This window comes from Salvia splendens, chromosome 9, assembly GCF_004379255.2.
Source record: "Salvia splendens isolate huo1 chromosome 9, SspV2, whole genome shotgun sequence".
Lineage (NCBI taxonomy): Eukaryota > Viridiplantae > Streptophyta > Magnoliopsida > Lamiales > Lamiaceae > Salvia > Salvia splendens.
This window is the reverse complement of record NC_056040.1, coordinates 19259978-19274265: the sequence shown is the minus strand read 5'-3', so window position 1 is coordinate 19274265 and position 14288 is coordinate 19259978. Positions and strand designations below refer to the sequence as shown.

The 14288-nt window shown below is 41.7% G+C and overlaps 1 protein-coding gene across 1 annotated transcript; it reads left to right on the top strand.

Moving 5' to 3' along the window:
• The first annotated feature begins 4710 nt into the window (after positions 1-4710).
• On the top strand, positions 4711-6494 carry LOC121747019 (NAC domain-containing protein 100-like). The gene is made up of 2 exons (XM_042140998.1): positions 4711-5078; positions 5529-6494. Exons 1-2 carry the CDS (start codon positions 4922-4924, stop codon positions 6242-6244), a joined length of 873 nt encoding a protein of 290 aa, XP_041996932.1. The 5' UTR covers positions 4711-4921; the 3' UTR covers positions 6245-6494.
• Positions 6495-14288: the final 7794 nt, after the last annotated feature.

Here is a 14288-nt window from a genome sequence, read left to right as displayed (position 1 = left end):
ATTTGAGGGCCTCACTGTCCTTTTTTCCTCCATCTCTTAACTAAGAGACGGAACCTGCAACGCTCTGTCTCTTAACCGTCTCTATACCGTCTCTTAATTACTATTCATTCAATTTAATTTATAATTTTTTTTAAAACCCAATTCAATTTAAACAAACACACTTTATTAAAATTAAAACAATATTACAACTTAACATTAAAAAAAACGAAGACATAATTAAAATTCTAAAAAAATAAAAATGACATAATTTAATCTTCTCCGCCAAAGTTTTCCCAAATGTGCTCAATTAGATCCTCTTGGAGTTGGGTGTGGGCGCTAGAGTCGCGTGTCCTTGCCCGAATAGCCAACCGTTCTTGTATAGATGGATGCGCTCCACTTCGCGGCGGACTACTTGCGGTTGAGCTTCCGGGGGGATTCGGGGTCGAACCAATTTCCGGCGACGGAAATAGGTATCTCCCCAAATCGGGTTATCGCAGAAGTAGTCGCGTACTAACCGTGCGGCGGCTTCCTCCCGGTTCCGATTGATGTACTTCCGGGAGCGTCGTGGGGGTGGTGCGGCTTCCTCCGCTTCTCGTCGTCGATCTTCTTCGAGTGATTGTTCCATTAATTGGCGCATTTGCTCAAAAGGATCCATTTGTTTGAGTTGATTGAAGATGGAAATTGAAGTGATAGAGAGGATTTGAGAGGAATAGATGTGTGTTTGTGTTTGAAATGAGTATGGAATAGAATTATTTATAGAGTAAAAAAATTAAAAATTTTAAAAATGAAAATAAATATTTAACGGTAATATTACCGTTTGAAAAAAAAAAAAAATTTTATTAAAAATCGATTTTTTTTTTAAAAAAATGAATTATTGCGTCATCAGTGACGACGCCCACTCGCGGGTCAGCGAGTGGGCGTCATGCACGCATGGGGACGTGCCACGTGTCCCTGGCGCGTGGCGAGACATCTCGTCTCGTGTCTCGCCGAGACGAGCTACGCGACGAGACGGTCGCGAGCTGGAGACGAGATGGGCGCTGCAATGCGTCTCGCGGGGGTCTCATCTCTCCGAGACGAGACGCGATCCCGGCGCGAGACGCGTTGTGGATGGTCTTAAATTTATCAACTTGCTATATATCCCTTCACTTTCATCTTATTGTTTATTTTGGATGATCAATAATTCGAAATGAAACCGCAAGTACTCTAGTAAAAAATGATATATACATTTCATTTCATTTTAATTATTTATTATTATTTTTTAAAATAACTGTAAAAAAATGTCTCAAATAACGTGGGACATGGGAAGTATTACTGTATTAAACTTTGGTACAATTTAAATGTTAACTAAGCAAAGTGACAATTATTCCCTAGATAAATTTATTAACGTTCAAGATGGCGTACCTCTCTATGTGATAGACCAGATCAGAGCCACGCCGATCGAGTTGGGGGCGAAGGATGTGAGGCGGTGGAGTCTGACTAGCCATGACGAGTTCTCTGTGACCTCAGCCTGGGAGAGCATCCGGACTAGATTGCCGAAGAGGGAGATTTTTGACCTTATTTGGAATCAGGGGTTGACTCCTACCATCTCGGTGTTCATTTAGAGGTTACTTTTTGGTAGGCTGCCGGTGGATGAGAAATTTCAGAGAAGGGGGATTGAGTTAGCGTCTAGGTGTCAGTGTTGTAGGTCTCCTTCGGTCGAGTCTCTCGGTCATGTCTTTTTCTCGAGTCAGTCGGCGGTTTCTGCATGGGAGTATTTCGATGCCTGGTTTCCTTCCTCGCGCACACCGATTCACACGAGCACTGATATTGCACTTAGACTAGGTCACTGGCGGAGGTCTTCCTTCCAGAGGGCTCCCGCCATGCATATTAGTTTTCTAGTACCCTGTTTGATTGCTTGGTTTCTTTGGACGGAGAAGAATGGATGCAAGCATGGCGGTCGTCCTTTTCGTCACTCACATGTTATTTGGCAGGTCACTCATCACCTGCATGTACTTGTTCTGGCCGGCAAGCTCGCCCCGAATCATTGGAGGGGATGCGCGCCGTCGGTTGATTTCATGCCTTTTTCCCCTAGACGGCGTGTTCTGCGGTCGCTCATGGTACTATGGCATCCCCCTGATGCGCCTTGGGTGAAGCTGAACACAGACGGTGCCTTCTCTACATCGACACTGGAGGCGAGGGAGGGAGGATTGGTTCGTGGCTCTGATGGAGGCCTTCTGCGGGCCTTCTGTGCTCCGATTGCTGCATCATCGAGCTTTGAGACAGAACTTTTGGCTCTGATTCGGGGTTTGGGGATGGCTATGGAGCTTTCTACTCACATTTGGATAGAGCTGGACTCAGCGGCTCTGGTTAGCTTGTTGTCATCTGGACATCGTGGCACCGCATATTTTAGACATCATATGGCCTTGATCCGGAGCATGACATCTCAACGGCACGTTCGCTTCTCACACATCTACAGAGAAGGAAACCGGGCTGCCGACTTTCTGGCAGGTAGGGGGTGCCCTTACATACTTTGATCCAATCTCTGCGCCTCGGTACCTGAAGGCTCTCGTTAGGATGGACCAGTTGGGATATCCTAACTTCCGCCTCCGACGTAGGGATGTGGATTGAGCGTGAGCTCATGATGGCTTACCTTTCTTTTAAATATTGCTTCCCTTTTGTTTATTTAGCATTTCTTTTTTTCTTGATAGCATGGAGGATCCCGACTTGTGGGACTTCTGGTCTACATTTTCATATTCTCATTTTCGATCTTAGTCACTTTTGGGCTAAGATCATGTTGTCGGAACATTATATTTTGTTTTTATTTATGGGTTGGGGGTCTGCCTAAACCCCGCCCACAAAGGGCGTTTTTTATTAAATTTTTTTTATTAAGGTTCTACATATATAAATCCACATTTAACCGTCTCCGTGTAGCTACAAATACAGATCAATTAAGAGGGATAATAGGATAATGTATTATGTGTACATATAGGAAGATATCAATAATTAATGATTATCGTGTACTATTTTTAATGAATAACTATAAATTTAAAGATCGTACCACGATAAATTCGTGCCACACATTAACTCTCTGGCTTGGCCAACTCACACCCACATAATTATAGTACTATATTTAATAGTCAAGTAGACAAACAAAACATATTTACACACAGATGTGTATATACTCCGTATATTTATTTTTTATGAAAATAATTCTAATGAAATTTGCTCGTGTAATCAGTCCACAATCCTAAGCTTAATTTTTTTTTCAAAATAGAAAAACGTTGTATCAAAAAAAAGGAAATTAATATTATTGCGGGGACAAAAATAGCTCCGATCCTAGCGCAAGGTTAAATCACGCAATAAAATGCGAAATCCTCAGGAAAAAGGTAAAGGAATGTAAGCAACATGTGTCAATAGAATATGGAAGATTATAAGGCATGTTGTGATTGGAGGTTTACCCTAGTTTTGGTGGGTACAAATGGGTGAAGGTGGTTGGACCGTTCATGCCCATAATCTCGACTAAACCCTCCCTCTCATATACACATTTTAATTGTTTTGTGTATGAATATTGCATTCACACCTTAATATATACAATCAATGTTTACTATTTCTTATCTTCTCCTTTAAGCATAACATCAGAAATTCGATATCTAACTATATGAATACATCAAATTATTTGGCCAGTCAATCTCATAACATATAGTGGCATTGATCATTGGGATGATAGATTACCCTGAATACCATGAAACCCCCCCAAAAAAACTCATCTTGTCCATATCAAAATATAAAAATATATATTAATCTGCAATTTATACATTAATTGATTTGATTTTATGATCTGTGGTAAGATCGATGTAAATTGTTGTAGCAAATTCAATTTAAGGAATAATATTTTAATCAAGAAATAGTAAAACATTCTGAGTTAATAATAAATGTGATTCAAACTAATCTCATACGGAGTTTTATTAAGTTTTGATGTTTTTATAACTAAACCTAGATTGTATAAGTATTATGCTTTAAATTCAGATCATGATCAAAATCGATAGCCACTACTTTTAGTATGTACGGGATAAATTCACATGCCTAAGTAATTAAATCATACTTTAAAAATGAGTGTGACAGACTTAGACATACAAACACGTACCCGCAACTCGAATTATAGATCTCAATTTAGCCTCACAAATATTCACTTTAGAGCATTGGCACTCCCGGGCCCATGATCGGCCCCTCGATTGGCCCTCATTGTGAAAAGGGGCCGATAATCACTTTAGAGCATTGGCAATGGAGGGCTGGTCTCCCGGGCCCATGATCGGCCCCCCGATTGGCCCCATTGTGGAAAAGGGGCCGATCATCGGCCCCCATCACTTCACCCCAACGGGCCGATTGAAATGGGAAGTAGGATAGGCCATGAAATTGGCTCTCTTATTGCATGAAGATAGGCTTTATGGGTAAAATAATGACGTGGAAGGAGGAAATGGAGATATGCCCTTGAGTGGAGCCTATCCATTGTGAATGCTTTTACCACTAAATTATTTTAAATGGGACCACTATTGTGTTCTACTATCATTTAGTCATGATGACTAAGGCTGAAACTACGCGGCAAGTAAGAAAATGCAACAGAAATCGTACTATTCTCTTACCCAATCCTATATCTCAATAACAAATTAGATAGAGTAATTAATACACATAAGTAGCTTGAAATAAAAAAAAACGCCCCAAGGCATTAAGAAAATCTAAAGATGGATGCGACACACTATCTTTGTCAAAGTGTTAGCTGTAAATATCATAATAAACAAAGACTTTATAGTAAGGAGAAGAAGAGGCTTGTCGACGAAGGATCGATCAACTGGGCAAAGCTATGAAGGATAAAAAGGGGCCATTAATAGCCGGCTCTGGATGCTGCCCTCCCTACTCGATCCGCTTCGTTTCTTGCACGAGCTAAAAACGAACACAAGACAGCACGATGGAGGAAACTCAGCTTCCTCCGGGGTTCAGATTCCACCCTACGGATGAAGAGCTCATCACATACTACCTTAGCAATAAAGTCTCGGATTTCGAATTCACAACTAGGGCTGTTGCTGATGTTGATCTTAACAAGTGTGAGCCTTGGGATCTACCAGGTATATTTTTCTCAAAAAAAGTTATGTAGTTTTGTTAATTGATCATCATGCATGTTCTTAATTAGTTTGTGCCACATGTTGCAAATTGGAGTTTTTACTTGGTCTATATATATTTGTGTCAAATTTTACTTTCTTCTTGTCATTTTGCCTCTCTTGCTCCTTTTTTTAGTAAAATTTAAAGCTAGCTAAAATGGATTGTTTTATAAGCTAGCTTATCAACAGCAGATAAAAAACAGAATTAGTAGTATGATAATATTGAATATATAAGAGGATAAAAATAGATGTTGTTTATACTGTTGGAGATCAAACCATCCAACGTAGTGGGATTAGAAAATGTGCCAACAATATATAACTATAGCACCTATTCTATTAGTATGAGAATTGTTTTAATAGGAGTTGGCCCAAATCAGACAATATCATACTAATATTGAGTTTGGGTTGAAAATGCAGCAAAAGCATCAATGGGGGGAAAAGAGTGGTACTTCTTCAGCCTTCGCGACCGGAAGTACCCAACAGGGCTGAGGACGAACCGGGCGACAGACGCCGGGTACTGGAAAACGACGGGAAAAGACAAGGAGATATACCGCGGGAGCGCGCTGGTGGGGATGAAGAAGACTCTCGTGTTCTACCGGGGGCGGGCCCCCAAGGGCGAGAAAACCAACTGGGTGATGCACGAGTACCGCCTCGACACCACCTTCAAGCCCGCCAAGGAGGAATGGGTCGTCTGCCGAATCTTCCAGAAGACCGCCGCCGTCAAGCGCCCACACCCCTCCCCGCCCGACGAATCGTCCCCCGGCGACATCGAGCTTCCCAGCTTCGGCATGCCCGTCTCTCCGCCGCAGCAGCCTGACATCAATGCTATGCAGAATTATGCTAATGATGGTAGTAGCGTGATGAGCTGGAATGCAGATGCGGCGGTTAACTCGATGCCGCCATGGCCGTTGCTCAGCACGAGTCTGTCGATGAATCTGCTGCTGCACACGGCGCTGCAGCAGCAGACTCTGCCGGGGGATGGTTACGGATTCGTGGCGCAGATGAATGTGTTTGGGAGGCATGATTTTGGAGGGTCGGGTTTCAATATGGGTTCGACTTCTGGGGGTGTGGAGTCGGTGCCGCAGGGGCAGCTGCTAGCGTTGCCGTATAATGTGGACTCAAATATTTGGTGAGACTAAATTGACATGGAAGCAGCAGTCAGGACAAACTAAGAGGTATAGGGGTATCCGATTAGAGTGGGTAATGTGGAGGTGGGGGTGATTAATTAGGGTAGGCGATGGGCAAAGTCCATTGCCGGAATAAATCAAGAGAATAATCGTAGGATGTACTAGTTATTTAGCCGCTGCATATGTCCGTTGTAAATTGTACGTATGTATGTATGTTTTGTTGAAAACTTTACGCATCGATTCTCTCGCTCCAACCCTTTAAGGAAACGGTTATATTACCGGTGCACACAAAGAGTGCTTATTGCAGTACTAAGTACTACTAGTATATTATAAATTTTACTACACCTCGACGAACTTCGATTCCTACCATGTTATGTTGTTGGAAAGATTGTAGCCTCCTCCATATTTTACACGTTTCCAACACATGTTCTAGATTCTTCCTTATGATAACTCTAAAATGTATCAAAAGCACAAGGTGAGATTGGTAGCTATAAGAATTTCCAACACCGAAAATTGATATTACTAAAACATTTGGATTAGTTGTTAGAAATGAATTGAAACAATTCATGTTGCTCTCGCTCTCGAAAGCAATTGGAACCTCAAGATTAAATCAACTTTCCACAACAACCTCAAGGTTTTTATTATCAAAGGAAATTAAGGCAAGGTGTAAGACTCAAGGAAGGTCTTTATAGATGAGCTTGAACATGCTCAAAGAGGTTAGAATAGACGAATTCATCATTATTTTCTCAATAATGGCTTGCGCTGAATTTATTATAATAATAAACCATCAATATATATGTAAAAAATAAAATCATTACATTTTGATTATGCATCTATAAACTTAACTTATCTAAATAAATATTGATGTGGTCATCCTTCAACATGTGCAGACATAGCCAATGGTAAGTGCATGATTTAACGAATTTTTAATTTGCATGTTTCCTATACTCACAGGTATATCCAATGGTATACATCATCTATGTCATAAGAAGCCGGCGTTAAGAGTGAGTATTGGATTTTCCATAGGATTGTACTTAAAGATGTAATTGTATTGTTTAAGATTGTAATAAGTTACTTCATTCGTCATTTACACATGTTCTTATTTTTAATAAGTTACGTCATTTTAGTATTTTAGAATTCTTCTTATTTTACCATTTTAATTTGTTACTCAAAAGTTTGCACTTTTCACTTTTGAAAACTAGTATCGCTTATATTTTCAATCAACTAACATTTAATATTAATGTTGAAGTCAATATTTTGTCAAGGTGGCTGGTTATATTGTTTAATTTAATTATTTGAAATTTTAATGTATGCTTAATTAACTAGTAGACAATATTACTATCTAATTATTTTTAAAAAAATTAATAAACAAATTTTGTGATATGCTAACAAGTGTTACTTATAAAAATGAATACTACAAACATTAGAGTAGATTTGCTTTGGGATAGTAAAGAATAATAGAATATTCTATTGGTGAAAAATCAACTGTCGAAATCATTTTAAGCGCTTGTAATGACAACAGAGGGCACGGACAAAAATATCCTAACTTCAACGAGAAGGGTTTTTTCTTTTTTTTTTTCTAGAATAGAACTTAGATTCCGTGTTTGTATTGAACTGTTTTTTTTTGTTCCGGGTTTGGGAGAGACGCATGACCCTCATGCGTCTCCTTTTAATGAGACGCATGGCGATTATGCGTCTTTCATAAAACGCATGAGGGTCATGCGTCTCTTTTTTTTCGTTTCTTTTAACGACGCATGAGGGTAATGCATCTTAGGTAGAGACGCATCTCCCTCATGCGTCTTTTATTTTTTTTAAATTTTAATAGACGACGCATGATGCTCATGCGTCTTAGGGAGAGACGCATGAGGCTTATGTGGTTGAATGCGCTTGGGGACGTATACATCCAAAGGGCACGTATCCATGCCCTAATTTTATTAGGAGGTCTCATTCTACCAGACACCACAGGGTGTAAGGTTCCATTTATGTGGTTGAATGCTCTTGGGGATCCGGAAGAGGTGAAGACTATTAGTTAGGGAAGTGCGGCATTTACCTTTATCATTATCTGTGCGAGGCTTCCATGGATAAGAGGAAAGAGTTGGGCTGGCCTATGATCCTTCTGCAGCTATGGGCGTGGGAAAGAATGCCCACATTGAGGCCTTCGTTCATAGGATCAGTTGTGCACGAGCCATATACACCATGTGGCGCCAGGTATATATCTAAGTATTTATTTATTTATGCATATTGGGTAATTTTCTTACATCAATTTTATGTATAGGTGGAAAGGAACAACGCAGATAGGAAATGCTCCTGGCCAGGTGAATATTATTTCGGTTTAGACTTCATTTATGAACTTATTATGGAATTAATTTGGCATTTGCATTGCTGTTTTGTAGTTTATCTGGGCGTCATACGCATATTGCATACTGCCTGACTACTGCAATGATGTGAATGGATGCTCTTTGTGCGAAACCTATTTGGTATGTTGGGCCTATGTCGAGGCACATGAGTCTGGACGAGTGCGGCGACAGTTCAATCGGTATCAGGAAGGAACGCCGATCATTTGGGCAAAAATGATCGGCGTGGTAAGAAGGGCAACAACTGGGCAAACACACATCAGTTCTACATTGGGGAGTGGGACCTGAGGTACGAAAGGTTCCAGGCTGCCGAAGACGCCGCACCGATGTCCATGAATATTCCTATGAGCCCGGGGTATATGGCGTGGTATAACAGGATTACCGTGACGTACCTGACTCAGCCTGGGGCACGGTCCACTGCTGGGATGAACCAGTCGACTGCTTCAATGAGACTATTTGTAAGTTTGTTATATTAAACTATATGCTTTCATGTGATATAGATTGTTTCGTATTGATAATTGTATCATTTTTTTGTCTAGGTTGAGGGTTTTCAGCAGGTTTTCCATTTAACTACGGAAGACGAAATGGACCTACGAGTACGCCAGATTCGAGAAATTGTTAGGAATGTCCTCGAATCTACGAACAACACTGATGTCATGGAGTACCCCGCTTCTCAACATCAGGATGTGGTCATGCCTTATCAACCAGAAGTAGTTCCACGGCGTCGTGGAATGTCTGGTGTTCGGACTGGGGGACACGACTACACAAAGCAGTTTAGGATGTCGCAGCTTAAAAATCATGGATTAAATATGTCGTGTCAATGAATTTTGACCAAATAATAAATGTGACAAGACATTAAGTTTTGTGAAATTAAATGATATAGCGTCGATCTACATTTTACGTAGATAAATGTAGTATATTCACTTTCTCAAATCCGATTTCCGGTGAGTGAGAAATAGTGGATTAAAGTTGGGCATAATTAGCTTTTAATTAAAGCTTGGAGTTTGAGCTTAGGGAATAATTAACTAGTGTTAATTATCCCACATAGGAGAAGTAACACGTCTTTTAATATGTTTAAATTAAGTGACTTTATGCTACTTAATAATTATAATGGACCAAGATGGGTGAAAGAGCCCACACGCGCGCCGCCGCCGCCCGCCCGCCCGAGCCCGTGCCCGTGAACGTGCACGTGCACGTGGTCGCGGTCTCGGGCCCGATCCCGATATCGATCTCGATCTCGGACTTGGACTTTACTAATCTTTTTAGACCACCGCCGAGTCAGCAATCCAAGTGGCTTGACACATTGTCAAGCGTGGCATAGTCAAAGCCTACACGGCTGCCACGTGAGAAATCCACACGCTCCACACGCGAAAGGCACACGCCTGCCACAAGCTTTCGTAACGGTCGTAACGTTCGGCAGTTACACTCTCGCAATGATGACAGCCATCATGGCTGTTGACCCCCCAGCAGTGGACTGAGCCTATAAATAGGCTAGCCATTCCATGCATCTCTGCACAACATTCACAAGCATTTGCATCATAAACTCTCTCCCTCTCTGCATTGTCTTTCTGTCGAAGCTCTGCCCTCTCCTCCATCCAGTTCGCCGGAGCTCTGCTGATAGCGGTGCTGCTTCACCAGAGACGTAGCCGTTTTACCTTTGGGGACGACACGCCAAACCGAGAGCACTACCGGGGCGTATCTCGTCTTGCGGGAAGAAGCCTCCTCGACTCGGCTATCAAACTTCACGGTTTAGTTGTTTCAATTTTTCAGTTCAGTTTTCCATTTGTATTCCTTCTTTGGGTTGCATTACGCCCTACTGTTATCTCTTGTAATCCCAGAAACCAACAATCGCAAGACGAGATATAACTTGCTTTTGAAGGAATTTGGACTTAACTGAAATTAAAACTTTCGAAACCTTTAACACCTTTGCTGGAGATGTCGACTGAATCCAACACCGCTGCTGCCACCTCCGCCGCCGCCATTTCCTCCAACATGGCGACCACTGGACCGGTCAACACTTCGTCGATTCCAACGATGATGCCCACTCCAGGGCGCTACCCATCTTCATCAACAACCCCTTGGGAGTTCGTTAACCCCCTTGGGCACACTGGCGGATCCACCTCGAGTGGATCGGTTGGTTCCACTTTTAGTGGTTCATTCGGATCCTTTAATGGATCGAGTGCTGGGGCCTTCGGGTCTCACACAGGTGCTGGGGCCTTCGGGTCTCACACGGGTGCTGGTTCCTTCGGGATCAACACGGGTATTGGCTCCTGCGGGACCAATATGAACATGACGGGCTCTATGCCCAACATGACCATGGCGGGCTCTATGCCTAACATGAATGGTGGGGGCTCTATGTCCAACCATGTTGTTGGCTCCTTCGGAGGCAATGGAATTGATTCCTTCCATGGACCAAGTACGGCACCTTTGGCACCAAGAATGATGCCACCTGCCGAGAAGCTACCAAAGTTTGGAGGATCTGACTTCAAAAGGTGGTACCAAAAGATGTTGTTCTATTTGACAACATTGGGCGTCGCCAACTTCCTCACGGAAAACGAGCCACCCGCGCCAAGTGATCAAGAGACTAGTCTCGAAGTCATGGCGGACTATGAAGCTTGGAGAAAAGGGGATTATCTATGTAAAAATTTTATTTTAAGTGCATTAGATGATAGCCTCTACAATGTATACTCCAATTTAACCACATCTAAACAAATGTGGGAAAGCCTAGAAAAGAAGTATAGCATAGATAATGCTGCAGGTACTGAACAAGTTGTAGCATCCAAGTTTATGGACTACAAGATGGTCGATTCTCGACCCATCATGGAGCAAGTTCAAGAGCTCCAAATGATCATCCACGCATTAGTGGCTGAATGGATGACCTTGCCCGACAAATTCCTAAGGTGCACGATCATTGACAAGTTTCCTCCTAGTTGGAAGGACTTCAAGAGCTATCTCAAGCACAAGCGAAATCAGATGACCCTTGAAGACTTGATCGTGAAATTGCGCATTGAAGCTGATGTGCGCAAAAGCGACCAAAAGGCTAAGGGCTTCACCCCACTTGAAGCCAAAGCCAAAGCCAATCTGTTGGAGCGGGGCGGTCCCTCCAACAAACACTCTCGCCCAAATCATCCAAATGACAAAGGGAAGGGAAAGCAGCCTACAAAGAAGTTTGAAGGCGATTGCTACAAATGTGGCAAACCGGGCAACTTTGCAAAGGACTGCCACAGCAAGAAGAAGAAGCCGGCTGCCCACGTCGTTGAGAAGGAGTTCAAGGACTGGGATGAAAAGGACCTCATTGTTGTGGTCACTAAAGAGGTTAACCTTGTTGATAACAAGGGTGGCTGGTACATCGACACTGGCGCTACTGCTCATGTCTGCTCAGATAGGAGCAAGTTTGTCTCCTACACTGCTGTTGAAGGGAGGAAGATCAACATGGGGAATCAAGCATCCTCCGAAGTCCTTGGCATCGGAAATGTGATCCTCATGATGACGTCTGGCGTCACAATAACGCTGAAGGATGTGCTGCATGTCCCAGACATCCGCAAGAACCTAGTGTCATGATCAATACTAGTTAATAAGGGGTTTAAACTTGTATTTGAGTTTGATAGAATTGTATTGTATAAGTTTGGAAAATCCCTCGGGAAAGGTTATGTAACCGACGGGCTTTTCAAACTTAGTGTGGCAACTCGCAGTGTTGGCTAATAATAAAGCATCTACTTCCTCTTACTTGACCGAGTGTTCAAATTTGTGGCATTGTAGATTGGGACATGTGAATTCAAAAGTCATTAAAAGATTAGTGAATTTAGATTTACTAAAGGCTAATGAATTGGATATCCAAGATAAATATGAAATTTGTCTTGAAGCAAAAATGACTAAGTTGCCGTTTCACTCGGTGGAACGAAGCACAAACCCCCTTGAATTAATTCACACGGACGTATGTGATTTAAAGATGGTGCAAACTAGAGGTGATAAAAAGTACTTTATCACTTTCATAGATGATTGCACAAAGTATTGCTACATTTATCTTTTAAGAAGTAAAGATGAAGCAATAGAAGCGTTCAAAAATTATAAGAACGAAGTTGAGAATCAACTTGGTTGTAAAATCAAAATGATTCGAAGCGATAGAGGAGGCGAATATGTAGCCCCGTTTGAGGAGTTATGCAACGCAAGTGGTATAATTCATCAAACGACTGCACCATATTCACTAAAATCTAATGGTGTTGCAGAATGCAAAAATTGAACTCTAAAAGAGATGATGAATGCACTGCTTCTGACTTCAGGATTACCACATAACATGTGGGGGGAAGCTATATTGACAGCCAACTATATCTTGAATAAGATCCCTCTCAAAGGAAAAGATGTTACTCCTTATGAGTTGTGGAAGGGAAGGAAGCCATCCTACAAATACCTCAAAGTGTGGGGGTGTTTGGCTAAGGTGATGGTTCCTCCGCCCAAAGAAGTTACAATCGGACCTAAAACGGTTGATTGCATCTTCATTGGATATGCACTTAATAGTAGTGCATATCGATTTGTTGTTCACAAGTCTGAAATATCGACTATTACTGTAGGAACAACAATTGAGTCAAGGAATGTTGTATTTCTCGAAAATACATTTCCTTGCAAAGACAAGGAAAAAGTCTTAACCAATTCTGTGACAAGAATTGAAGAAGAAGCCACTAGTTCTAAACCAGTGGAGATTGAAGCCACTAGTTCTAAATCAGTGGATGAGGAACCTAAATCACGCAAGCGTGCAAGGCCCGATCCAAATGATACAGTACTAAGACGTGGTAGTAGGGTCAGAACACCAAAAATATTTAGTCCTGGCTACATTGCTTTTATGTTAGATGAAGAACCGACATCTATAAAAGTAGCATTCGATGGCCCAGACGGGTTGCATTGGAGAGAAACTGTTCAAAGCAAAATTGATTCAATTTTGCTAAACCACACTTGGGTGTTGGTATATCTACCTGAAGGTGCGAAACCTCTAGGTTGCAAATGGGTACTTAAAAGGAAATTTAAGGCCGATGGAACAGTGGATAAGTATAAAGCCCGACTAGTAGTAAAGGGTTTTAAACAAAAGGAAGGACATGACTTCTTCGATACCTATTCACCTGTAACAAGGATTACATCTATACGAGTGCTTCTCGCTATTGCTGCATTGCACAATCTTGAGATTCATCAAATGGATGTAAAGACCGCGTTTCTAAATGGTGAACTAGAAGATGAAATCTATATGGAACAACCCAAAGGGTTTGTAGTACTTGGACGAGAGAAAAAGGTATGCAAGCTCGTAAAGTCTCTATATGGACTGAAACAAGCGTCATTGCAATGGCACTTGAAATTTGATAATGTGATGTTATCAAACGGGTTCAAGATCAACGAGTGCGACAAATGTGTCTATATCAAGAGCACTAATAACGGTCATGTTATAGTGTGTCTATACGTTGATGATATGTTAATCTTGGGTAGCAACACTCAAGTAATTAACGATACAAAGGCCATGTTAAAGAGAAACTTTGATATGAAAGACATGGGTCTAGCCGATGTAATTCTTGGAATGAAGATTCTAAGAACGTCTGATGGAATCATCGTAACACAATCGCATTATGTTGAGAAGATATTGAATAAATTCAAAGCCTATGATGTCGCGCCGGTTAAGACTCCAATTGAACTCGAAGTTCACTTGAGCAAGAACA